The following is a 27,708-nucleotide window of genomic DNA, read 5'->3' on the forward strand; positions in this document are numbered from 1 at the left end:
AAACTGAGGGTTGATGGGGGGTGGGAGGGAGGGGAGGGTGGGTGATGGGTATTGAGGAGGGCCCCTTTTGGGATGAGCACTGGGTGTTGTATGGAAACCAATTTGACAATAAACTTCATATACTGAAAAAAAAAAAAGGTGTCATTATGTTATATTGTTAGTTCAATATACGTACTTTAAAATTCTGAATTGCCTCTGAATAATCTAGATATCTACAATACAGATATGTATGCAAACTACTAGATTTCCTGATATTTAACATAATTAGACTTCTCTAATTTCTAATTATCAGACAATTAAAACATTAGACTTTTAAAGTTACACCATTAGTAGTTCATAAATTTCTATTTGTCCAAGTTTTTTTTTATTATATGATAAACCTTAGAGGAAGCAAAACCCACAAATCAAGTCTTAATCTGCCTTTCACAGTGTATACCAAATCATCATAATGTATTGCAATTTTGTCAATTATGCCTCAATAAAACTGAAAAAAATTAAAATCCCACACAAAATTTTAATCTCAACCAATGCTGAGAAAAAAAGCAATGGAAGATCTTTTATTCATCACGTGAACAAAAAATACAGAATATATTAATTAATTTTCCCCTAAAGAGAATATATTTTGTATTTAGAGAAACAAAGGATTAGTTGTCAGGAGTTGCTTTTGGAGAATGATCAATCAGCGCCTTGTCAATGGTTGGATACTGATACCAGGGACCATCGCCTCTTGCACGCATTAACTTTCGGACTTCTAGCTCCTTTAATCTGTAACAAACAGAACAGCAATACTGTGATTCCATCATTTCCAACTGCAAAATTAATGAATTATCTCCATAAAGAGAGTCTTTTGATTTTGTGTAAAGTATTATCTAAAGTACTTTATGTAAGGGACACCAGGGTGACTCAGTCGTTTGGGCATCTGACTCTTGATTTCAGCTCAGGTCATGATCCCAGGGTCAGGGGAGCGAGTCTCATATCAGGCTCTGAACTGACTATTCTTCAAATTCTTCTTCAAATTCTCTCTCCCTCTGCTCCTCCCATGCTCACACATACTCTCTTTCTCTGTAAATAAATAAATAAATTTATGTATGTATGTATGTATGTAAAGTATTAATATACCTCCACAGATCCATGTGTATACATTTATCTGATATGCACCTATAAGAAAAATTTGGGGCTTATTTTTGACTTTCATTATCTTGCTTATGTAGTTAGCCCACAGATACTGTTTTTAATCACTAAAACATCACTTGAATTGGTAATCTATTCTTTCCTCTTGTCCCAGCTCTTTATCTGAATGGATCACTTTCACTTGAATAGTGGTAATGCATCTCCTATCTTCTTGCCTTCTAGAAAACCCTCTTGAGACCACATATTTTTGAAATAGGCCCTTTCCACGAAACCTTTCCTTTCCATTTTTATAGACTACATATTAAGTTTTTCATCTGACTGGAAATTTATCACAGTTAAATAATGCACTTTATTAACCTTAACCAGCTCGCTAACCCTACCTATGAGAGACTACCTACCTTTGTATTGTGTATGTAAGAGAGTGTATTCTTTTTTTTTTAAGGATTATATACCATATTATCCTTTTTTTCTACTCTTTAGAATGTAATTATCCAAAATGCAAATATTAAAATATTCATAAGAAGGACTGGTTTTACCCTTACAATAGACTACTAGGCACCTGTTAAAAAGAATGAAGAAAATCTGTATATAGTAAATAGAGATGATACATATAGGGTTAGATTAAAAATGCAAAGTATAAAATGAGTATGTGTAGCATCTTCCCATTTCACTAAAAAACAGAACTAATATGTATTCATACACATGCGGAGAGTATTAAAAAATGTGGAGGGCAAAAAATAATAGTTATCTTTAGGCAGAAACAATTATGGGAGACAGTCCCTTTCTATTTTGTATCTTTCTTTTATGCTTCAGTTTTCCAAATACCTATACATATACTTAAAAAAATTTTTTTTTAATGTTTACTTATTTTTGAGAGAGACAGCATGAGCAGAGGAGGGGAAGAGAGAATCCCAAGCAGGCCCGATGCTATCAGTGCAGAGCCCAACGTGGGGCTCAAACCCATGAACCGTGACATCATGACCTGAGCCAAAATCAAGAATCTGACGCTTAACCAACTGAGCCACCCAGGCGCTCACCTAAACATATACTTTTTTAAAAACATAGGTACTCCTGTTCCATCCTCACAACAGCATCTTTCCTTTGGGGGTAGAAGTCACGCTTTTGTTTTGGTTTTTACTTCGTTTGGAAATTATTTAAAATCTCTATATGTCTAAGGAATTCTAGGATCTAACTTTTAATTGGAACTCAAAGGTGTATGTCTGAAGTTCAAAAAAGTCCAATGTTACTAAGTATGAGCCATATTGCTGGTTCCATGCTCTTAAATACATAACAACAATTCCATATGGTAACTATATACATGTATGATTACATATCTAGTTCTTTTAATCATTTAAATACATATATATATATATATTTTTTTTTTACTATCATAGCAATTTTTATAAACTATTAAGTTTAAAAGAGAATAACAGAAAGCAGATCAGTGGTAGACTGGGACCAAGAGTAGGGGATGGGGAATGACTGAAGGCACAAGAAAGAGGTTCAGTAGGTGATTGAGATGGTTACACAGCTATTTTCCTTGGTCAAAACCCACTGAACTGAATGGATGCATATGACTGTATGTAAACCTCACTACAAACACTAAAATAAATCTCAGACAGGATCACATTTAAAAGTAGCAAAAGGAAACATGAGTGAACATTAAAAAAAAATAATAATTTGGACTTAAATATTTCCCTATTTAATTACTAACAAAAACCTATGCATGACACAAAATCCCAAAAGCTAAGGAAAAGGACTGACAAACTTGACAATAATTAAATGAGTAAATATATATAAAGTAATTAAAACACTGATACATAGTAAGTGTTCAGAAACACATTACCACTACTACACTTCTATTAACCTGAAACATAAAAACACTTAGGCTGCAAAAAATTTTACACTATCAAAACACAAATGACAAGTCAGGAAAACATACCTGTAACACAAACAAAAAGATATTTTAGTTAAATGTATACATTAGTAGAAAAAAAGGCCATTTACGGGAAAGCAAATACAGCTAGTAGATTTATTTGTGAAAAAATACTCAACCTTACAAAAAAATACAAAATTGAAATAATGAAATAACATGTTTCAACTATCTTATCAGCAAAATGTTTAGGCTTGATAAATTCCATTTACAGGGAATGGTATGGAAAGCAGAAATTATCATGTATTGGTGACAGAAAAAACAACTGATAAACAATGTTTTGGGAAAGTGTTTGGCAACATCTATCTAAAATCTAAACATATAACATTTGGTTTATCAGTGCCACTGCTAGGAAATTTATACTCCAGATATATTAAATAAATATGCAGAAGTCTATGTAGAAGGATATTGACTACAGCACTATGTATATTATCAAAAGTCTTATAAAGAACCGAAGTACCAACAAGGGACTGGTTAAAAAAATTAAGGTACACCCATCCAGTAAAATATATAATGCCGCCATTAAAATGAACAGGGTACGTACTATTATAGAAAGATCACCAAGATCTATTTAAGTGAAATGAAGGCAAGGTACAGAGCGGTGTCTATAAGAGGATTCTATTTGTGTTAATATATTTTCAAATGATATACAAAATATATTTTTAAGGCATAAATTTTCTTCTAGGGACATACACAAGAAATAATTAAATAGCCACTCTTAAGGATGAGACTAGGTAGAGGAGGAAAGGAAATTGAGGGAGGTGGGGCATAGATGGAGGAGAGGGCTTCCCTGCATTTGAAAGAGTAAGAATTAAAAAAAAAATTTTTTTTTAGTGTCTTTTTTTGAGAGACAGAGTGAGAGAGAGTGAGCCCGGGGCAGGGGGCGGGGGTCGGGCTGGGTGCAGAGAGAGAGGGAGACACAGAATCCGAAGCAGGCTCCAGGCTCTGAGCTGTCAGCACAGAGCCCAATGTGGGGCTCAAACCCATGAACTGTGAGATCATGAGACCTGAGCCAAAGTCGGACGCTCAACTGACTGAGCCACCCAGGTGCCCCAAAAGAGTGAGATATTTTAAAAAGAATTCCTTTTACTCTGACAGATATTATCAACCAATAGTCTCAGTTTCCAACTCATAAACTCCACTCTAAACAGGCCAGATCCATCCCTATCTTCATTGTTTTACATGGAGCATCCTAAAGTGTTGAAACAGTTTAATTTTTTTCTTATGGCTTACAATACTAAGGAAGGAATTTCTTTCCTGCCCCCCTCCCCTTTTTTACCGTAAATCAGCCTTTTCAGCTTCAATTCGAAGGATAGCCATTGTTTTTTCATAATTCTTTTCGGGACTATCAAAGAAAGTTCGGGCAATCCATCTTGAGATAGGATGCTACAAGAGAAAATTCGTTTATTATTTTCTGAACACTACTTTGCTTTTTCAGTTTACTATTCTTCAAAATGGCCATCTCTTGGGCATTGAGAAGGACACCTGTTGAGATGAACACTGGGTGTTGTATGGAAACCAATCTGATAATAAATTATATTTAATATTAAAAAAATGCCCATCTCAGGTAAATCAATAATACTAACTAAATGCTAACTACTTTATATATTTTTTTAATTACTTTAATCCATTAGGTGGATATTATTTTTGTCCCCATTTTATAGATGAGCAAATTTTGCAAAGTTATACAGTTACTAAGTGCCAGGATCTGGATGCAAACTGGGTCTGTCTGACTCCAAAATCTGTGCGTTTTGCCATTATACTACACTGAGGACCTTAAGTGGCTAATTTAGGAGCTAAACCCAGGGTTTGGTGATGAAAAACTGAAGCTCCTTCTCTCAGCACAGATAAACTATTTGTATGGCTTGCCTTAAGATATAATAATGCTATATTAATGATATATTTTTCTGAAATATAGTTCAGTCAGATAATAAAACATGACAGAATATACTCTACTCAAGGCCATCTCACCACAACACTTATAAAGACACGTAACAGAATTAACTTTAGAGATTCCCAAGCAGGCCCCACACCGTCAGTGCAGAACCTGATGCTGCTTTCGTAGCAGCCCGACGCTGCTGTTTTAGTAGCAGGGACAGTGTGCTAAAATGACAGTGCAGGCTCTCAGATCAAGCCTGCGTAGGTCCAAATACTGGCCCTACCTTTTGGACAGGTCACTTCTCCTCTTTTATGCCTTAGTTTCCTCACCTCTGAATTGGGGATAATAATAGCACATTTCACATGGAACACGGTAATATTTACAAAACACTACCACAGACCCTGCTACACAGTAGGTGCTTGATAAAGAATAGCTAAGCATTAGTATGGTAAAATCTTTCCTATGGCATTGAACTTAGGATATGTTCTGATGGTTAATATGCTAGGATGAGAACGCACTGCAGAGTCATTCTTTAAAAAACCATACAGCGTAAAGCAATAAAACAAATGACCAAAAGAAGTTGCTTGTAGAAAGTGAGCACAAAATGTGTCATCTCCCTCATACCAGAAATTGAATATATCATAATTGCTAAATTGAGACATTAATCAGTACACTGACAAGACACCTAATGGAAAGTAACTTTCAATGGCCTATACCAACCTTGAAGTATTCCCAGTGTTCTGGGATATAGCCTTCTGGAATTTCTGCTAACTCAGCCTCACCTAATAAGAGAAAATAGTGATGTCCAATTAGTATCAGCAGTTTGTAATATTAATTTTCCACTATTTAAGAAACCAACCTCTTGTGGTTTTAAAGAAAGCTCTGTACTAATGAAGATATCAAATACAGTTGACCCTTGAACAACATGGGTTTGAATGGCATGGGGTCACTTACACGTGGATTTTTTTACAGTACAGTACTGTATTTTCTCTCTCTTTTTTTTTAAAGTTTATTTATTTGAGAGGAGAGTGTGGGAGCAGGGGAGGAGCAGAGAGAGAGGGAGACAGAGAATCCCAAGCAGGCTCTGCAACTCAGCACAGAGCCCGATATGAAGCTTGAACTCAAACCATGAGATGATAACTCGAGCTGAAATCAAGAGTTGGACGCTTAACCAACTGAGCCACCCAAGCGCCCTTCCTTATCATTTTTTTAATAACACTGTCTTTTCTCTAGCTAACTTTATCACAAGAATTCTTTATCACTTTATACAAAGGATACTTTGTATAATATAAAAAATACACAAAGTATGTGTTAACCAACTGTTTATGTTATCAGTAAGGTTTCTGGTCAACAATAGGCAATCAGTAGTTAAGTTTTGGGGGAGTCAAAAACTTATATGTGGATCTCTTACTGAGCAAGGGGTTGATACCACCACGTCGTTCAAGGGTTACCTGTATTTTAGATTAACTTTAATGTGGTTTAAAATCATTTCATTCATTAGATATTTTTTAGATGTCTTCTACTTGTAAGGCATTGTCTATTGTCTAAGGCATGAGAGGAGAGTTTCACATTGTTTTTATACAATGTAACAAAATATAATAAAAGACACATTATTCCCTCTGGTTTTCCCTACCACTACTAGACAAATATTTTAGGAGTCAAGATGTTAGAAGTAGTTTGGGCAGAGTTTCCCATGAAAATCTAATTTGCACTATCATTCACAGTTTCATTCTTTTTTAGATTATAATTTTACATGTTCCAAGATGCATAAAAAAATTCTTCCATCCTTTAGCCTCTCTTCCACCTCTATCTCTATTTTTTTTTTAATTCAGACTTGTCAAAGCTAGTTTGGAGAAATAACAAGAAGGAGGAAAACAAGGCTTTCTGAAGCCATTTGTGGCCTCTACAGAGTTGGTGACCTTCAAGGTTCTTGAAGGGAAAAAAAATCTTTAAAAAAACAACATTGTACCCTGTTGCAGATTGAGATCTGGTTACTGTAAAATAAAATCTCATGTTTATTATCTAAATAATATTTTCTTATAACATTCATAATTTCCTTCTGTTATTAATGTACGTGGGTTTTAAAAATTTACCAGTTTGGTTGGAGAGGTACTTACCAATGAATATATTCACCAGAGTTATGGCAATTGCTACTGGAATCCCAGTCAACAAAATGTAGAATTTCTGTTGAGATTAAAAAATAGTTTTCACGTAACATAACCATTACCTAACTTTCTTTCCCCACTCTTAAACTGTCTTCAATTTTGGATTTCCTTCCATTGCCTATAAAATAAATTTGCCATATTGGAGATGTGGTACCAAAGTATTTATTTCTGAGATTTTGTTTTGCTCTTTTAGATGCCTATATTTGGAAGCAAAAATGAAAGAAAAAGTAAGGATTAATTGTAAAAGGGTAATACAATATATGTTTAAGTGATTTTCCCATTTTTGGTTAAGGCGATGTAATAAAAGTTGAGAAATTTTTGTATTAAGATGGGAAGTGCAAACACATCTGGGTGTTGTTACCCACTGTAGAGTTTGAGTTGGTCATGACAAGAAAAGTGGGAGCTCAACCAGGAGAGTGAAGAGGGGCATTGAGCACAATGGGCGAGCAAGAGGTCTAGAGGGCAGCACCCAGACAATCTTCTATCTGCCAGGCCTCTACTTTTCCTTAAAGAGCCTTGAGATACAAATATATAGCTGGTACCCCACTTCATCCTCTGAAATCAATGTTCCTGAACAATATAGAAATAAAAAATTGTAGTCCAAAATAATGTGGTTACTTTAAGGAAGTCTTTCAATGAGTTCCTTGGTATTTTAAAGAATATTTTAATAATATAAATAATTATCCCCAAATGAATCCATTTGCAAAGTTTAATAACTTATAGACTTTAGTGTATGTGTGTGGGTGTGTGCATGCACGCATGCATGCACAGTGAACACAGATTACATTTCAAAACCCCACAATCTTGAGAATAAAGGAATGGCTCATTTTTTACCTCTAATACATACGAATCCTTTTTTATGAAGAACGAAAAGCTCACTAATTTAAAAAGAAATTCAGTAACAAATCAGACATTACAGTACAAAATCTCAATTATCTTTTAAAAAAGAAATGTGAATTTACGAAACAACACCTTTTACGAAATGAAAGATGCTTATTTTCTAAATAGGCCCCCCCCCCAAAAAAAATCCTATTTGTATATAAAGAGTTTAGTTTAGCAAAATTTTTGACTCACCATTAAACTCAAAAAACGCCTGTCATAGAATCCAGAAGGTTTGATGATAAACAGTCTTTTCCCATGATCTCCACTGTGTCGCACAGGAGCTGGCGATATTAAATTACCCTGTTACATATACAAGGCTCATAAACGTATACTGTTCTATTCTGACATAAAATCAGGTTATAAGCAAATGTATGTTCATAAATGTTTAATATGAATTAAGACAAAAAATACATACTTATTTGAGTACTAAAGGCAGGGCAGATAGGGTATCTTTCAACAAACACTAATGTACTATTGTAAACTCGAGCTCTCTTCATTTCTATTCAGCTTTAAAGAGATATCTAAATAATTGTCTAAATTTGTTTCCAGAGCAGGCAGGGAGGTTAGGTACTCTTGGTGGGCTAATTATCTTTGTTTATCTCTGCAATAAATATCTGCTAATGCTATAAAATAAATAAACTTAAATTGTGTCACTTCATATGATGAGGAAATCTACATCAGGGACTTGCAGCAAAATAGATGCAAAGATATTTATTCCACATATCTCCAGCAGGAACTTGAACTTGTTAAAAGTAAATACTCTAACATACCTTGATAAAATCAGTCTGTAAGCCATTTCTTTCTTTCTTTTCTTCAATTTTATTTGAGAGAGAGAGAGAGAGAGAGAGAGAGCATGAGCAGAGGAAAAGAGAGAAAGAGAGAGAGGGAGAAAAAGAGAGAGAGAATCCTAAGCAGGCTCCATGCTCAGTGCAGAGCCCAATGCAGCTCGAACCCACAACCCTGGGATCATGACCTGAGCTGAAATCAAGAGTCGGACACTGAACTGACTGAGTCACCCAGGCACCCTTGTAAGCCATTTCGGGTTGTGAATATTCTCCTTTTCAAATTCTCCCTTGGACAGTATGCAGTCAAGCCTCACTGGAGATAAACTGAGGCAAAATTTCACCCCTAAGCTTATTTCTACATGATTTCCCTTTCTTGGATGCCTGGAAGGATCACTGCAGGCACTCTAAGCCCTTGTGCTGAAAGCAGGAAAGGATCTCACTGTTACTGGGAAACTGAGATTATGGTTTCTGCTGTATGAAAGTGTATTCAAAAAAATTTCCCGTGGGAGTCACTGCAGAATACAAAACTAATTCCCCATTAAAGTAATTTTAGTTATAATAGAGGTCATAAAGATTTGTATCCCTTGTTCAAGCTTAAATGTCTGGAATGCCTTTCCCTCTCCTGATATTATTAGGCCCAGATGACATTTTAACCTCCAAAAACCAACATTATTCCCAATCACATGAGATGTCTCCTACTTCTGAACTGTTGTATATTCTAGTGATATGCATACTTGCTTTCACCGCTTCCACTGAAATATAAATGTCTTGAAGGTAGGAACTATATTCTTAATTTTGGTATCACCTATAGTAGCTTGCAATGAATTTAGAAAGTTAATTCACAAGAGAATTCGAAGCTGGCATGCATTTACTGTGTACGATTCACACTACTAAAGTTTCTAAAATAACAAGAGAATGTGGCAAAGTGATTATATATTTCAGAAAATCATTTGAAAGGTACATTGGAATTCTTTGTGGACTAGATGCAAAAAAAAAGAGCTGGTTAATAGTACAAACCACTCATTAATTCTATTCTACTATGTGTAGGCCCTGTGCTAGGCTGTTCTTTCCAACAAAGGAAAGAAACAGGATGCAATGTCAGAAAAAACCAGGCCCAGAAGTAAGGTTCCTGTATAGACAGGATGGTGGAGATGGGGGGTATGAGGAAGGGGCATTAAAAGGTGAGAGAAGTAGCAAATTAGATGAATTTATAATGGGTAACTGATCGATTATACCCAAAAGGTGCTGATTACTTAATTCAACAACCTGCCAAAAGGCTCCATCCAAAGCTCTGAGAAGTTGAGATTTCTACAAATGGCCTGGATGAGGTGAAAATGGCATTCCTGATGACACAAAGCTACTGCTACAAGGATGGCTACTACACTGATGATGAAATAGGATCCCCAAAAGTCCTCACACACATTTATAAAAGGGTAAATCTAAAAGGATTAAATATAAGAAGTGGAAAGTCCTGATTGGACCTCCCAAAAGTTGCTCACAGACTTAAGCAGAGTCATTGGTGTGATATGGTAACCAAGAAAGTCAAAGACAATTCAATCCTAATCTTATGTACGAGAAGTGTAGGGTCAAAACAGGAGGAACACCCACCCCCATCTCCTAATTACACCTGCAGAAGTGTGCCCATCCCAGAGTATACTCTGGGATTTAGAGGAACAATGTTTAGATGTTTTAGAGGAACAATGTTTAGATGTTTCAGAGGAACAATCTGGAGCATACCCCAACTTAAGCAACCAGTATGGCAAACAACCTGGAAACTGATATACTGAAGCTTAAAGAAATGCAACTGATTGTTTGGCCTACAAAAAAGAAGTCTGGGTAGAAAGCAGAGAAGTGTCTTTAAATAGGTGAAGGGCTATCCCATAACAAAGGGTCACACTATTCTGTGCTGACCTGAAAGGAGGAACCAGGAGTAATTTTCAGCTTAATACAAGGAAGAAGTTTCTAACCATTTTAGTGGTTCAAAATAAAATTGGACTGCCTCTCCAGTCCCCTTTTTGGAGTTATTCAAGTGTCAACAGTGGGACGTAAAAAGGATATTCTACGGGTTGGCCTAGAGGATATCTGAGGTCCTTTTCCTCAAAGAATCAGAACACGTGGCCTGTCTTAGAACAAAAAGGCATACCTTTCCAACTTATCAGTCTCAATGATTTCCTTCCAACTCCAAGAACTCTTTCTAGACTTCAAGTTTTTGCACTCTTTGCCGAAAAGCTTTTCCCCAGGCTCTTTGAACAGTTACCGCCGCACCTCCATCCTTCAGGACCAAGTTCAAATGTAACCTCCTCGAAGAGGTCTTCTCTGACTACCCTATCCAAAGCTGGCCTCCTACTTATCCTCCGTGATATCATTTGGTTAGTTCTTTTAGAGCAATACACACTAAGCCTGATTATTTTGTTGAAGTCCATGAGGTCAAGGACTGCATTATTCAGTACTGTATCCCCAGTACCTTTTAGTGTCTGCCACATAGTGGATGCTCCATAAATACGCTGGAATTTACATTTCTTAAGTAAATTAAATGTCAGTTGGGATCCTTCCTCACTCTCTGAAAGTAAATCTACTCAGAAGAGACAGTGTACTCCCAACTTTCCCTTTCAACTGGGCAGGCAAGCAAACACACACACACTACCCAGAGAGAAAGACATGGATTAAACTCTACCTGGTTTTAGGGACAACTGATTATGCATAACACCATTAACAGATATAAAAAAAATGTAACATAAAAAAACTGTGGAAGAATGCTTGGTCTGGCTGCATTCTAGCAATATTAATGCAGTTAGGAAAGTGAACTGCTTGCTTGCTTTCCATATAATTACCTTTACTGTTAAACAAGTTATTCATGTCATTAAATGTGCTAAATAACTATTATTATTTTATTACTGTTATTATTATTATTGTTAACTGTTCTAAAGTATATTTCATAGCACTAAACTCTTCTCAAACATTCTGAGCCTTCATGATTTGTTGTTGATGTAGTCAGGCCACCTGCTTACAATCTAAAAATATTAGGGTGAATACTGCTTACATGGTTTTTGACAACTGTGATATGTGTGAAGATCAAATAAGATAACGTAGGTTTTGTGTCTCTAAGACAACAATCAAAAACTAGCCATTTTCTTTCCTTCATTCTCAGACTATTCCCAGTTAATGACTCCACCAACTCAGTTACCCAGGCTAAAAAACTCATTCATCTTCCTTGCACCTACCCCTCATTCATCAATTGTCAAGGCCTCTTGATTCTGAGATTCCACTTTTCTTTCCTGCCCTCTTTACCTCACTGGCTTAAGTAACCAACACCCCCTTATAAGCCATCCAAATTCAGAAGCATCTTCCCAAAACACACTACTGATTTGGTCTCCTGCTAAAACACTCTCTGCAGCTTACAAAACAGTTAAGATACTTTGGTTTTGTATTCAGTCCTCCACTCCACTCCCCCAACTTGGTCCCAAGTTCCCTTTCTTAAGCCTTTTCTTTCAACATCTACCTATCTCAAGACCCCCCATATTCAGATATATCAGAAAATACATCCTCTAGTCTTCTGCCAATTGCACGTGTTAAAACTATCCAGAATCCACTTAAAATGCCCCATCTTCTACATCTGCATTAACTCCATATCACTTTGTTTATGTAATCATTTAAATATTTCTTCTCAGGTTTTTTAAACCATAATGTGCACACATCAGTCTTCATATTAAAGCTACTGCAGCTGAGGGAAGAACTTAAACTCATTTCTATAATTCCTTGATATTAGACACTTAATAAATAATTTAAATAGAACACTTGTATCTGCTTATTTCCTGAGAAAAGTTTTCAAGGACGGTGAATGAAGATAACATGTAAATACTACATGTATAAGAAAGGGGTGGCCACAGGGCCTGTTAGTAAACCAATGCTTCTAAATCTAGGTGCTGTCGATTTTCCCACTCACTCTTCACAACTACCTTATGAGGCAGGTTAAAATTATCATCCTCTTTTTTTTTTTTTTTCTAACAGTTCTTATGGTAAGAGACAAGCACCTTTCAAAATGACATTCTAGAAAGATGCTAACTTATGCAGAAATATTTTTCAGGGTTATAAATACTTGTCAATAGTAAAGAGATTAGATTTATTTCCCTGTCAACAGAATATAAGCACACTTGTAATAAACATCTTCTTTTTTAAAGATAAAGAAACACAGGTTCCAAGCAATTAAGTACTTTCCATTTAGCTTCCAAGATATGATGACCCAAGGTCACATAGCTACTAACTCTGGAGCCAGGATTTGAATGTAGGCAGTCTAGCTCCAGAGAAAACAAAACAAGGTTTTCTGTTCCTGGGTCTTACAGTCTCATAAGGGCAGACATAAGCAATAACATAACGGATTAAAACCTTTCATTCCACAGTGACAAATGAAACCACCTGCAAAATACCTTTGAAAGCAGGTATCAGGCTGAAACACAGACTCTAATATAGCTATCAGATCCTTCCCTGGTCCCAGTGGAAAGGGTATAGACTATTGGTATTGATCCTTCCAGAACTCCAAGAAAGGGGGAATAACATATAAAAGGGATCTGGGAGTGAGGTTTTCACCTGAGTTTATCTCCAGCAAGACATGAATAAATACTATCTCCAGGGAGTATTCGAAGAGGAGGATATTTGTAATCAGAAATGGCGTACAAAGGGATTTTATCAAGAAATGTTAGCACATGTAGTTGTTGTTTTTTTTTTTAACAGGTTCAAATTCCTGCTGGAAATCCTTGAATTCCACTAGTTGTTTCCATCATTTTTGTGACAAGTCTGTATGTGAAGTGACATAATTCAAATTAAATTGGGAGAAGAAAAAAGGGGTAGAGAAAGATATTTTGAGGTTGGAGATCTTTTTGGCTTTCGAGTACACTTCCTCTCTACCTTCCTGTATTGCACAGGGCAGACAGCTTATAGTATATTTTTGATCAAGAGGATTAAATGAATTAATATCTTTAAGATCTTAGGATGGTACATGGCATATAGGTGTTCAATAAATATTACATTTGGTGCTCTAGTGCATTATTTTTGTAATAACGGAGTCACAGTCCCTACATTAGTAAAATGGGGATAGTAACATTGTACTTACTTCGCAGAGTCTTTGAAAGAATTAGATTGAATACAATGCATCTGAGACTTTGCTATTGTAGTTATTCACTCTCCTAGAAGTCAATACAGTCTCCAAGAAACTTCAAATAACCCTGGCATGACTGCATTATGACTTTCCTGGACCTAGGGATTTTTCCTTCATGGGCCCCTTCCATTGTAAGAAGATATTAAAAATTACTATTTTATGACTCCGTTGATATAAAACGAATACAATCCAGGCTGGATTCCTTACCACACATTCATTAACATTACAGGTTTGTTTTTTTTTTTTTCTTCCTCCTGGTTTTAAAAGAAAGAGAAAACATTTGCAGGGACCCCTAAAAGTATGGTGTAGGGCACTGTGCCTACTGAAGGAGTTAACACTGAGCCTCTCCACCTGCCTACTAACATCAGTGAGCTCCTGGGCAACATGACTTACAACCCTGTGGGACTAGAACCTAGGGTGGAATGTACAGAGAGAATCCGGTGCCTGAGACACCTAGGTCTCTGGTCTGTGCCTTTTTAACCTCAACTTCATCCGCAAATTAGCACCAACTGGGATGGCTGAGTGGTAAAGTGTTTGACAAATGCTAATTAATGATTTAAACACGATCGGTCTGATTACCTCAGGAAAACCCTCGGCCTCCTCACAAAGCCCACGCTCCATCTCTCCTCTCAAGCCCCAAGCCCGCAATTTCTCCCAGCTCCTTCCAGATCCCACCAAGGTCACTCCGGAGGAGCTCTTCATCTCTCATCCCACATCCCCTGAGCGCGCTTTTCCCAAAGCTAGCACCCACCGACAGTCTTCGGAAAGCCACGGGTGAGGAAGCCCCCGAATCCAAGTCGAGCGCCAAGCCGGCGGCCGGAGAGAGCGGCCACTGCAGTGACCGAGGCCCGCTGCAATAGACTCATGGCCGCCATGGCTACTACGGGCAATTGAAAAGCTGGGGCGAGTAACAGGAGCCGAAAGAGCCAATTTACCAACGAGAGCGAAGGCGGAAAGTGGCCATCTTGAGTGAGGGCAAAGCCTATTTCTGTTTTCTCCATCCGGTCGGCCTGAGACACAGGAAGTGACATCATTGTGGAGAAACCGCGGTGTCCTTACTTTCTGTGGAGACATGGCTGCGGCCAGTTTGGGCAGTGTTTGCAGAAAAGTCTTAACCGGGCTGAAAGCTTCTAAGTCGCTAATAAGTCTTCAGGCCCCACCTAGCACAGGGTAAGTGATGTGAGGAGTAGGTTTGTTCTCCTCTCCGACTTTGGATCTTGTTTGGTTGCCGAGATGCTGGAAAACAGCTGAGAGGCCGCGCGCATAACCAAACCCGAACTCACCTGCGTGAGAAGGGAATGCCCTTAAAGAAGTCGTCCACCTCCGACATTTCCGGTCTTTTCTCAAACTTTTTCTTGTCACCTAGTGCGGACCAGACAGTCCATGGGGTCTGTAGGTAACCAGTATTTGTTGAATTAAACCTAGAGGTACAGAAGCATCCTCTTTGGATGGGTGAGTTGGGAAAAACTGCACTGAAGAGGATTTGGTTATGGAACTGAAGATTATGTCAAGTTTGGATGGATAAAAACCAAGGCGCTTTTGTATCTCCAGAATATATCAGAAAGATTTTTCAGTAAATGTGGAGTGAATAAGTGAAAGTAGTCAAAAGAACGGAAAGTAGCTCTGCTGGTGTGAGAAAGGAACATCCTACATACGGTGTTTATTATTTCTGGAAAGACAACCTGTCTTCTGGACAAACTGACAAGTTTATGGTATATGGTTTCCTCCCTTTTATTGGATTTTGTCTCTAATGAGTTGGATTTTATAAATCATTGGGTATGTCGGATTTTTTTTTAAAGGAAGTAATGTATGTGTCCTTGAATCCAGCACAGACAATTGTTGAGCATCTATTATGTGCTATATATTACTTGCACTTACTTTAGAGATAAGCAATATTTTTTTCATTTTGCAGAGATTCACAGGTTGTAACTTGATAAAGGTGACAAACTTGGATCAATTGTCTGTAATTCACTGTCATTTTTTCTTAAAAATAAATTTTAGAGGGGCACCTGGGTGGCTCAGTGGGTTAAGCATCTGACTTCAGCTCAGGTCATGATCTCACAGTCAGTGAGTTCAAGCCCTGAGTCGGGCTCTGTGCTGGCAGCTCAGAACCTGGAGCCTGTTTCAGATTCTGTGTCTCTCTCTGTTTCTGCTCCTCACCTGCTCATGCTCTGTCTCAGAACTAAATGTTAAAAAAAAATTGTAAATAAGTACATTTTAGATTTTTATTATCAAAATGAATATTGCTTCATTTGCAGACAATAAGGCAAATGGAAAATAAGGCAAGTGTTTTGAAGAAAACAATAATCAACTATAATTTTTGCCACTCAAAGATTTCCTTACATTCCTTTTTATATATACATATACATGTAATTCTTCTAAGTTTATTTATTTCTGAGAGAGAGAGACAGAGCAGGTGTGCGGGCGGGAGGAGCAGTGGGAGACAGAGAAGAGGGAGAATCCCAAGCAGGCTCTGAGCTGTCAGAGCAGAGCTTGACTCAGGGTTGAACTCACAAACCATGAGATCATGACCTGAGCTGAAATCAAGAGTCAGACACTTAACTGACTGAACCACCCAGGTGCCCCCACATACATGTAATTTTAAAATAAAGCCAGAATCATATTTACATGTATGCATCTTGGTGCTCTACCCAGTTTCCCCAATTTTTTATATTTAAAAATTTCAAACCAACAGAAAAATTGTAAGAGTACTACAAAGAATAACCACTCTTCATCTATATTAAGCAAACCTTAGCATTTTGTCACATTTTTATGTCTCTTTATATCCATGCTTATGTATATTTTTTTCTGAGCTATTTGAGGCATTGTGACACTTCAGTATATGTCTCCTAAGAACAAGAACACTGTCTTTATAACTACAATACTACAATGATCACGCTGGAGTATTTAATATACTACTGTCGCCATGCTTTTACGTAGCATACAGTCCAAATTCTTTCTTAATTTTTATCCAGGGTCCAACCAACGATCCTTCATTACTGTCGTTGGTTGTCATGTCTTCTTAGTCATCTTTAATCCAGAACATTTTTGAGCAGCTCAGCCTTTTCAGATTATCCTTCCATTTAGATTTGTCTGATTGTGTCCTCATGGTTAGATTCAAGTTAAATTTTTTTGGTAGGAATACAACACTTGTGATACACTTTGCTATTGAGTTTTACATTATTTCACCAGCTTATTAAATATTCTTTAAAAATGTGATTTTTAAATTACTGCATAATAAATTATTATACAAATGCACAGTAATTTTTTAACCATTTCCTGGTTGCATATTTACATTATTACCAACTTTTGGATATCACATATAATGCTTTAATAGATATTTTTATTAATTCTCATCATATTTTTAGTTGAAATTTCTAGATGAATTTTGGGTTGAAGGGGGAAGCATTGAGGCTTGTGATACATGTTGCAAAATTAATCTTCAGAATGTTTTTATCTGCTTATGTAACCACTAGCCAGGTATGAAAAGCCTAAAAGTGTTACCTTAAGTATAATTGTATCAAGATACTGTCTCCAAAATTATGTGAATATATTAACCTCTGAAATTAAAGGGTAGCAGCATCTATAATGCAATATTGAAAATTATTTCTAAAGCATTTTATAAGTTTGTTCTTTGTGCAGAAACCCTGAGTAATTTTTTTTTAACATTGTAGATGAGGAAATGATTCCAATTATTGCTTGTAAAATCCAAATGTTGCAAAACTCTGATCACTTGTTTATATATGTTCAGTTGCAGGTTTTCTCTTAGTCTTTTGCCTAAGAATATAGCAAATGTCACATCTTTTCACCAGTGTAGATTACTTCATACCACATTGTCAAGAAAAGGACTGGAAGAATTTTTTGATGACCCAAAGAATTGGGGGGAAGAAAAAGTGAAATCTGGTAAGATATTTGGGTTGACTGATATTAAATATATTTATTAAATCCTCCATTACTTTGGGATTATTTATCCACCTTGGGGATCATTTAGGTGTTTCCTTTTTTTATTTCTTTTGGGAATGTGAGAGAAAATTAAAAGGACAATGTAATAGTACAGTTAATTGTTGATTGGCAGGTTGACAAAAGGCTTAGAAGAGGAGTAAATTGAAATTGTTAACTGAAGTGAGGTCAGAGATTTGGTTTAGATTTCATTTTTTAGAGATAATTACATGTTTATAATGATATGAAATATTTTGGTATTAAACTGTGGAAACACATTCTTTTTTAGTACTAACATTTTTTTAATGCTATTGCCAGTGACATTACTAATATTTTATGTGTTACCTAATTTAATGCCAGTTTAGTCCTAATTGTGTATTATACTATGATATGATAAAACTATGATATTTTACAGATAAGGAAACAGGTTTAGAGAAGTTGAATAATCTGCCACAAGGCACATAGCTAGAAAATTATTTCATGTTGTGAATTTCATAAATTTTTCTGTGTCTGTGAATTTCATAATTTTAATAGGCGCTTCATGGACCTGTCAGCAATTAAGGAATAAAAGTAATGAAGATTTACATAAACTTTGGTAAGTATACTGAATACATTAATATGTAGGTGTTTGAAGCAGTTAAAATATGACAATGAGGTATAAACTTTACATCTATTTGATGTAAGAAATTGAGAAAGTGATTTGTCTTATAATACTATGGATGATATGTAAAACCAGTAAAGATTTTAAGACAAATGTATTAGTGTTCTCAAATAGTTGGGGATTAAGAAATTTTACTGTAACTGCTACCAGTCATACTAGCATCTTTTTCTTTAAGTTTATTTTATTTTGAGAGAGAAAGCATAATTTTTTGGGGGGTGGGGGACAGAGAGAAACTCTCAAGCAGGCTCTGTACAGTCGGCACTGAGCCTGATGAGAGGCTTAAACTCACTGTGAGATGATGACCTGAGTGGAAATCAAGAGTTGAGAGTTTAACCTGTTGCATCCACACGACTCCTGAAGCAGAATGCTACGGGCACCAGTGACAGTCACAACAAAGTTTATTACAATGAGAGGCAAGGCCGACCGATCGGGACCAACACTCTTGATAAGAGTGCGGCCCGAACAGCCGGGGTACAGAGTTTTTATAACCGATCACATCGTTTTATCATCACCGGGGAACAGAACAAAGAAACAGGTTCCAGATGAGTTAGAAACAGTTGCCTAATGAGGTGTTTACTTTAGACTTTCTGCCTCTAAGTTGCAACCAGTGGATCTCCTTGACCCTGCCTCTGATGCTCTTCTCTTTGAACTTTTGTTTCCTTAATTGGTGAAGCCTAATTTACAAGGGTATGAGGCCTAGTTTACCAGAGCAAAGCAAGGCTGTTATCTCTTAACCTTCAGTGTCAACACAAAGCTGTTATTTTTCAAGCTAAGCATTAGCCCTACACTACAATTTAACCCTTACAAACCAACTGAGCCACCCAGGCATCCCCATACTAGCATTTTTATACTAACAATTTTAGTAAACTAATAAAATGAAATAGGAAGAGTTTGTCACATTTAAGCCTTCCTCCTTGTTATTACCTTATCCATGGTCTGGAATCTTTAGCTTATTTGCCCTGGGGAAATATGTTGGAGGGTGCATTTAATTGGGAATTTAGCTAAATTTTTCTGGCAAATTTTCCTGATGAATTAGAGAGGGTTGAGAGGATTTAAGTCAGTGTGGTTTAATGCATCCATTAAGCATTTTTAATGGATGATTTATTTATTTATTGTATTTGTATTTTTATTGAGGAGTAATTGATATAACTCTGTATTTCAGGGATACACTGTAATGATTCGGTATTTGCATTATAAAATGATCACCTTAGTATGTCTGGTTCAAATATGTCACCATACATAGAAAAGTTTTTTTCCTTGTGATGAAAACGCTCAAGATCTGCTTTCCTACCTATTTTCAAATATGCAGTACAGTATTATTAACTACAGTCACCATGCTGTACATTATATCACCATGACTTATTTTGTGGTAGGGTCCCCTCCCTAAGGAGAGAAAAAATGCAAAAAACCTGAAGGCAACCTGACTATACACCTATGTGACAACATCCATCATGACCTTGTAACACGAGACCACTTAATCAGACTGCATGTTTGTGTGTTACCATATATGGGAGACAAAGAAATAGAAAACGTATAAAAAACTGTGCCGTGTGGCATTCGGGACTCACTTTTTCTTGTAGGAACCCAACTAAGCAGTTCCTGCACGAATAAAGTTGTTTCCTGGAAAGAAAGGCCTCGGTGTCAGGAATCTCTGCAAGAGTCCTGCTACATTGTAACTGGAAATTTGTACTTTCTTACCCCCTTCATCCATTTTGCTATTAACCTAACAATAAAATAATTGGGGCGCTTGGGTGGCTCTGTCGGTTAAGCATTCAGCTCTTTGGCTCAGGTCTTGATCTCACAGTTCATGAGGTTCATTTGGTGTGGTTTGTGAGATTGAGCCCTACATAGGGCTCTGCTGCTGACAGCATGGAGCCTGCTCACGATTCCCTGTCCCTCTCTCTGCTCCTCCTCAACGTGTGCACACACACTCGTCTTTCTCAAAATAAATAAACATTTTTTTTTTAATAGAATAAAAATATGGGCATCTGGGTGGCTCTGTTGGTTAAGTGTCCTACTCTTGGTTTCAGCTCAGGTCATGATCTCGCAGTTTCATGAGTTTGAGCCCCATATTGGGCTGTGCATTGATGATGTGGAGCCTGCTTGGATTCTCTCTCTCTCTCTGACTCTCTCTCTACTCCTCCCCTACTCATGCTGTCTCTATCTCTCAAAATAAATAAATAAACTTTAATAAATAAATAAAATAAGTTATTTTATCAGCAAAAATGGGTTTATTTGGGAATTAGACACTTGTAATTAAGGACAAGCAAGCTGTGGCAAAACCATAGACAAATCCAACAAAGGAATATTATTTTATGGAGAAGGAAGAGGAGGTTGGAAGGGATTGTTTTGAATAAAAGTGTTGTACAAAAGCAGGAGTTCAGAGTGATGATGGTTACTCATTGGCTGAGTTTCAGAGGTAGTCAATTTCTTGTAGATGGCCTTGTTTATCTTTCCCTTTGGGGCCTGTAATTGATGATTCTTTTCCTGTTGAGTCTTCTATTAGGGATCTGTAATTGACAGTTTTTCCTGTAATTGACATGGAATGGTATGGCTCCCCTTCTAGGATCTCCAGTCTACTTTAGTGAGGTTTCCTTTTATTAATTTTCACATTCCCCTCCTTTTTTTTTTTTCAAATTTTTTAACGTTTATTTATTTTGGAGAGAGAAAGAGTGTGAGTAGGAGAGGGACAGATAGAGAGGGAGACACAGAAGCCAAAGCAGGCTCCAGGCTCTGAGTTGTCAGCACAGGGCCCGAATTCACAAACTGCAAGATCATGACCTGAGCTGAAGTCGGATGCTAACTGACTGAGTCACCCAGGTGCCCCTCACATTTCCCCCTTTTGATCAAGATCTCTCCTTGAAAGCAGTGCTGAGGAAGAGTCCGTTTTTCTATATTTAGTGGTTTTTTCCTTCAGTGTCAGGAAGAACTTTTCCTGGTTGTCATGTCCTACCTTGGAGGGAAGGTGCCTAATCATTGGAAACCACTTCAGATCACATTTAAGTAACAGGAAGATTAGGAGGGAGAATTCTTAGGCACTTCCCATCTAAAGTTTGTATTTTCTCTAGGTCCCAACTGTTGGAGATCATCTCCTTATTGGGTGCATCATTTTCTTTTTTTAAATTTCCAGTATAATTAACTTAGTGTTATATTAGTTTCAGGTATACAATACCTGATTGACCCAGTTACTCAGTGCTCTTCACCATAAGTGTACTCTTACTAATCTTCACCTGTTTCACCCATCTCAGTGCCTACCTACCCTCTGGTAACCATCAGTTTGTTCTCTAAGATTCTCTTTTTTTGTTTCTTTTATACTTTGTTTCTTAAATTCCACATATGAGTGAAATCATACGCTATTTGTCATTCTCTGACTTATTTCATTTTAACGTTGTACCCTCTAGATCCATCCGTGTTGTTGCAAATGTCAAGATTTCATTCTTTATGACTAATATTCTAGTGTACGTATATACCACATCTTCTTTATCCATTCTTCTATTGATGGATACTTGGGTTGCTTCCATACTTTGGCTATTGTAAATAATGCTGCAGTAAACATGGTGCATATATCTTTTCAAGTTAGTGTTTTAGTATTTTTTATTTATTTTTTTAAACATTTATTCATTTTTGGGGCGCCTGGGTGGCGCAGTCGGTTAAGCGTCCGACTTCAGCCAGGTCACGATCTCGCACTCTGGGAGTTCGAGCCCCGCGTCAGGCTCTGGGCTGATGGCTCAGAGCCTGGAGCCTGTTTCCGATTCTGTGTCTCCCTCTCTCTCTGCCCCTCCCCCGTTTATGCTCTGTCTCTCTCTGTCCCAAAAAAAATAAATAAACGTTGAAAAAAAAAATAAACATTTATTCATTTTTGAGAGACAGAGACAGAGTGTGAGTGGGGGAGGGGTAGAGAGAGACACACACAAAATCCGAAGCAGGCTCCAGGCTCCAAGCAGTTGTCACAGAGCCTGATATGGCGCTTGAACTCACGAACAGTGAGATCATGACCTGAGCCAAAGTCAGACACTTAACTGACTGAGCCACCCAGGTGCCCCAGTGTTTTAGTATTCTTTGGGTAAATACCTAATAGTGGGATTACTGGATCATTTGGTAATTCTATTTTTAATTTTTTGAGGAACCTCCATGCTGTTTTCTACAGTGGCTGTACCAGTTTACATTCCCACCAACAGTACACAAGAGTTCCTTTTTCTCCACATCCTCGCCTGTGTTTTTTATTTTAGCCATTCTGATAGGTATGAAATAAGGCCTCATTTTGATTTTGATTTGCATTCCCCTGATGATGAGTAATGTTGAGCATCTTTTCATGTGTCTGTTGGCCATCTGTGTGTGTGCTCTTTGGGGAAATGTCTCCTAATGCCTTCTGTTTATGTTTTAATTGGGTTATTTGTGGGTTTTTTTAGTGTTGAGTTCTATAAGTTCTGGATATATTTTGGATACTGATGTTTTATCAGATATGTTATTTGCAAACATCTCCCATTAACTATGTTGTCTTTTTGTTTTCTTGATTATTTCCTTTGCGGTGTGGAAGCTTTTTATTGTGAGTAGTCCCAATAGTTTATTTTTGCTTTTGTTTCCTTTACCTCGGGAGATCTATCTAGAAAAATACTGTTAACAGCTGATATCAAAGAAATTGCTGCATATACCCTCTTCTAGGATTTTTATGGTTTCGGGTCTCTCATTTAGGTCTTTAATACACTTTGAGTCTATTTTTGTGTATTGTGTAAGAAAGCAGTCCAGTTTCATTCTTTTGCATGTAGCAGTCCAGTTTTCCCAACACCATTTGTTGAAGGTTGAAGAGACTGTCTTTCCCACTGTATAGTCTTACCTCCTTTGTCAAAGATTAATTAACCAGATAATGGTGGGTTTATTTTTGAGCTCTCTATTCTGTTCTGTTGATCTATGTGTCTCTTTTTGCATCAGTACCATACTGTCTTGATTACTACAGGTTTGTAATACAACTTGAAATCTGGGATTGTGATACCTCCAGTTTTGTTCTTTTTCAAGATTGCTTTGGCTATTGAGAGTCTTTGTGGTTTCATATGAATTTTAGGAGTGTTTATTCTGGTTCTGTGAAAAATGGTGTTGGTATTTTGATAGGGACTGCATTAAATCTATAGATTGCTTTGGGTAGTATGGCCATTTGAATAATATTTGTTCTCCAGTCCATGAGCATAGAATATCTTTTTGTTTGTATCATCTTCAGTTTCATTCATCAGTGTTTTAATTTTCAGAGTACAGATCTTTCACCTCCTTGGTTAAGTTTATTCCTAGGTACCTTACTATTTTTGGTGCAGTTATAAATGGGATTGTTTTCTTAATTTCTCTTTCTGTTGCTTCATTATTAGTGTATAAAAATACAACAGATTTCTGTGGATTGATTTTGTATCCTCTGACCTTACTGAATTCATTTGTCAGTTCTAGCAGTTTTTTTGGTAGAGTCTTTAGCATTTTCTATATATAGTATCAAGTCATCTGCAAATAGCAAAAGTTTTATTTTTTCCTTACCAATTTCAATGCCTTTTATTTCTTTTTGTTGTCTGATTGCTGTAGCTAGGACTTCCTCATACTATGTTGAATAAAAGTGATGAGAATGGACATCCTTGTCTTGTTCCTGATCTTAGGGGAAAAGCTCTCAGTTTTTCACCATTGAGTATAATGTTAGCTGTGGGTTTTTCATATATGGCCTTTTTTATGTTGAAATATAGTCCCTCTAAATCTACTTTGTTGAGGTTTTTTATCATGAATAGATGTTGTATTTTGTCAGATGCTTTTTCTGCATCTATTCAAATGATCATAGGGTTTTTCTTTTTTCTCTTGTTGCTGTGATGTATCACATTGATTGGTGATTTTTGAACCACCCTTGCAGCCCAAGAATAAATCCTACTTGATCATAGTGAATTATTGTTTTTAATGTATTGTTGGATTTGTTTCACTAGTATTTTGTTGACGATTTTTGCATTATGTTCTTTGGAGCTGTTGGCCTGGAGTTTTGTAGTGTCTTTATCTAGTTTTGGTACTGCTGGCCTCATAGGATGAATTTGGAAGCTTTCTTTCCTTTTCTATTGTTTGGAATAGTTTGACAAGAATAAGTATTAACTCTTTTGTAAAAAGTGTTTGATAGAATTCTCCTGTGAAGCCATCCGGTCCTTTAGTTTTGTTTGTTGGGAATTTTTTGATTACTGCTTCAATTTCATTGCTGGTAATTGGTCTGTTCAAGTTGTCTATTTCTTCCTGATTCTGTTTTGGGAGGTTATATGTTTCTAGGAATTCATTTTTTCTAGGTTGTCCAATTTGTTTTGGCATATAATTTTTCATAATATTCTCTTATAATCCTTGTTATTTCTATGTTGTCAGTTATTTCTCCTCTTTCTGATTTTGAGTTCTTTCTCTCTCTCTCTCTCTCTCTCTCATTTTTTTTTAATGAGCCTGGCTAAAGTTTTATTAATTTTATTGATCTTTTCAAAGAACCAGCTCCTAGTTTCATTGAGCTGTTCTATTGTTTTTGTTTCTGTTTCATTGATCTCTGCTCTAATCTTTATTCCTTCCTTCTTCCTACTGGCTTTGGGTTGTTTGTTCTTTTTCTAACTCCTTTAGGTGTAAGGTTAGGTTGTGTATTTGAGATTTTTCTTGCTTATTAATATAGACCTGTATTGCTATAAATTCCCCTCTTAGAACTACTTTTGCTGCATCCCAGTGATTTCAGAGTGTCGTGTCTTCATTTTCATTTGTCTCCATGTATTTTATTTCCTTTTTGATTTCTTGGTTGACCCATTCATTGTGTTCATTGGATTTTTTTGTCTCCATTCACTGTTTTAAAAAAAAAAAATTTTTTTTAATGTTTATGTATTTTTGAGAGAGAGAGCACGAGCAGAGGAGGGGAAGAGAGAGAGAGGGAGACACAGAATCGAAAGCAGGCTCCAGGCTCTGAGCTGTCAGCATAGAGCCTGATGCAGGGCTTGAACTCACGAACTTGCTAGATCATGACCTGAGCTGAAATCAGAACGCTTAGCCTACTGATCCAACCAAGTGCCCCATCCCATATTCATTGTTTAGTAGCATGTTATTTAACCTCCATGTATTTGTGTTCTTTCCAGATTTTTCTTGTAGTTGATTTCTGGTTTCATAGCATTGTGGTCAGAAAAGATGCATAGTATGGCTTTGAATTTTTTGAATTTGTTAAGACTTCTTTTGTGCCCTAACATGTGATCTACTCTGGAGAATGTTCTTTTCTACACTTGAAAAGACTGTGTATTCTGCTGTTTTAGGATGGAATATTCTGACTATATCTTTTAGATCCATCTGGTTCCGTGTGTCATTCAGAGCCACTGTTTCCTTGTTGATTTTCTGTTTAGATGATCTATCCATTGATATAAGTGGGGTATTAAAGTCCCCTGCTATTATTGTATTACTGTTGATTATTTCCTGTATGTTTGTTATTAGCTGGTTTAGCTTTTTAGGTGCATAAATACAATTGTTACGTATTCTTGTTGGATTTTTCCCTTTATGATTATATAGCATCCTTCCTTGTCTCTTGTTACAGTCTTTGTTTTAAAATCCATTTTGTCCATTGTAAGTATTGCTGCCCCAGGTTTCCTTTCACTTCTGTTTGCAGATAAATGCTTTTCCATCCCTCTACTTTGAATCTGCGTGTGTGTTTAGGTTGGAAATGAGTCTTGTGTAGGCAGCATATAGATGGATCTTGCTTTTTTTATCCATCCCATCGCCTTATGTCTTTTGATTTGGTGTTTAGTCCATTTAAATTCAAAGTAGTTATTGATAGGCATGTAACCATTTTGTTATTGTTTTATGATTATTTTTGTCCTTCTCTGTTCCTTCTCTTGCTCTCTTACAGTTTGCTGGCTTTCTTTAGGAATATACTTGGATTCCTTTCTCATTTTTTATATATCTATTACCAGTTTTTGATTTGTGATTACTATAAGGTTTATATATAACATTTTGTGCATATAGCAGTCTGCATTAAGTTAATGGTCGCTTGAGTTTGGAACCCATCCTAAAATCACTAAATTTTTACTCCTCTCCCCCTCACATTTTAGGTATATAGTGTCCTACTTTACATCCTTTTATTTTGTAAAATCCTTGATTGATTTTTATAGATATACTTAATTTTATTGCTCTTTGCTTCCTACTTTCCTTTGGTCTTTCCTTTCTACTCAGAGTCCTCTTTAACATTTCTTATAAAGCTGGTTTAGTGATGAATTCCTTTAGCTTTTGTCTGGGAAACTCTTTATCTCTCCTGTTATTCTGAGCGATAGCCTTCCTGAATGTTAGAGTATTCTTTGTTGCAGGTTTTTTTCTTTCAGCACTTAATATATCATGCCACTCCCTTCTGGCCTAGAAAGTTTCTGTTGACAATCAACTGATAGCCTTAGGGGATTCCCCTTGTATGTAACAGTTTTCTTTTGCTACTTTTAAAACTGTTCACTACTTTTTGCCCTTTGAATTACTAAGTGTCTTGGTGTGGCCTTCCTTGGGTTGATTTTGTTGGGAGTGCTCTGTGCCTCCTGGATTTGTTTCCTTTCTCAGATTCGGGAAGTTTTCAGCTATTATTTCTTCACAAAACTCTTCTGCCCCCTTTTCTCTCTCTTCCCCTTCTGGGATCTCTATAATGCTAATGTTATTATGTTTGATGGTGTTGCTGAGTTCTCTAAGCCTATTTAAAATTTTTTTTTTAATTATTTTTTTTCTCTCTCCCATTCAGCAAGATTGCTTTCCATTACTCTGCATCCCAGGTTGTTGATCCATACTTCTGCTTCCTCTAGTCTAGCATTTATTCTATTTAATGTATTTTTATGTGTGTTTTTTTTAAGTTTATTTATTTATTTATTTTTAGAGAGAGAGATTGAGATTGTGCACGCGTGAGTGGGGGATTGGCAGAGAGAGAGTGAGAGAGAGAGAGAATCCCAAGAAGACTCTGCACTGTCAGTGCAGAGCCCAACATGGGGCTCAAACTCAAAGACCCGAGCTGAGATCAAGAGTTGGACGCTTAACCAACTGAGCCATCCAGGCACCCCTGTTTAGTGTATTTTTAATATAAGTTATTGAGTTACATTTTCTGTCTCTTTGTTGAAGGTCTCACCAAGGTCCTCCACTCTTTTCTCAAGTCCAGGGAGTATCTTTATGACTATTAGTTTAAATTCTTTGTCACGAATAT

At 36.7% G+C, this 27,708-nt stretch overlaps 2 protein-coding genes across 5 annotated transcripts in view; one reads left to right on the plus strand and one right to left on the minus strand.

The window, feature by feature from the left end:
• Positions 1-509: 509 nt before the first annotated feature.
• NDUFB5 (NADH:ubiquinone oxidoreductase subunit B5) lies at positions 510-14,909 on the minus strand. Of its 2 annotated transcripts, XM_004001169.5 has the most exons (6): positions 14,679-14,894; positions 8,183-8,271; positions 7,061-7,127; positions 5,664-5,725; positions 4,344-4,450; positions 510-765 (listed from the first exon to the last, which is right to left on the minus strand). In XM_004001169.5, exons 1-6 carry the CDS (start codon positions 14,800-14,802, stop codon positions 645-647), a joined length of 570 nt encoding a protein of 189 aa, XP_004001218.2. In that variant the 5' UTR covers positions 14,803-14,894; the 3' UTR covers positions 510-644. The 2 variants fall into 2 exon arrangements, with proteins under 2 accessions (XP_004001218.2, XP_044893176.1); XM_045037241.1 differs by lacking the exon at positions 4,344-4,450 and having other exon boundaries at positions 14,679-14,909.
• Positions 14,910-14,938: 29 nt separating this feature from the next.
• MRPL47 (mitochondrial ribosomal protein L47) overlaps positions 14,939-27,708 on the plus strand; it is a 35,041-nt gene continuing 22,271 nt past the window's right edge. Inside the window, exons 1-3 of one of the 3 annotated variants that reach the window (XM_006944236.4) lie at positions 14,939-15,097; positions 17,679-17,830; positions 18,401-18,461. In XM_006944236.4, coding sequence (XP_006944298.1) covers positions 15,000-15,097; positions 17,679-17,830; positions 18,401-18,461 — 311 coding nt within the window. In that variant the 5' untranslated portion in view covers positions 14,939-14,999. The other 2 variants (XM_045037239.1, XM_045037240.1) reach the window with 2 other exon arrangements.

The sequence above is a fragment of the Felis catus genome, chromosome C2 (genome assembly GCF_018350175.1).
Source record: "Felis catus isolate Fca126 chromosome C2, F.catus_Fca126_mat1.0, whole genome shotgun sequence".
Classification (NCBI taxonomy): domain Eukaryota; kingdom Metazoa; phylum Chordata; class Mammalia; order Carnivora; family Felidae; genus Felis; species Felis catus.

Bases quoted from the DNA above. Each gene is read 5' to 3' on its own strand.
- NDUFB5 (XM_004001169.5), bottom strand. From the start codon at position 14,802: ATGGCGGCCATGAGTCTATTGCAGCGGGCCTCGGTCACTGCAGTGGCC. The intron at 8,272-14,678 runs GTGGGTGCTAGC...TAATATCGCCAG, and splicing joins TGGCTTTCCGAAGACTGTCG to CTCCTGTGCGACACAGTGGA. The intron at 7,128-8,182 runs GTGAGTCAAAAA...TAATCTCAACAG, and splicing joins GGCGTTTTTTGAGTTTAATG to AAATTCTACATTTTGTTGAC.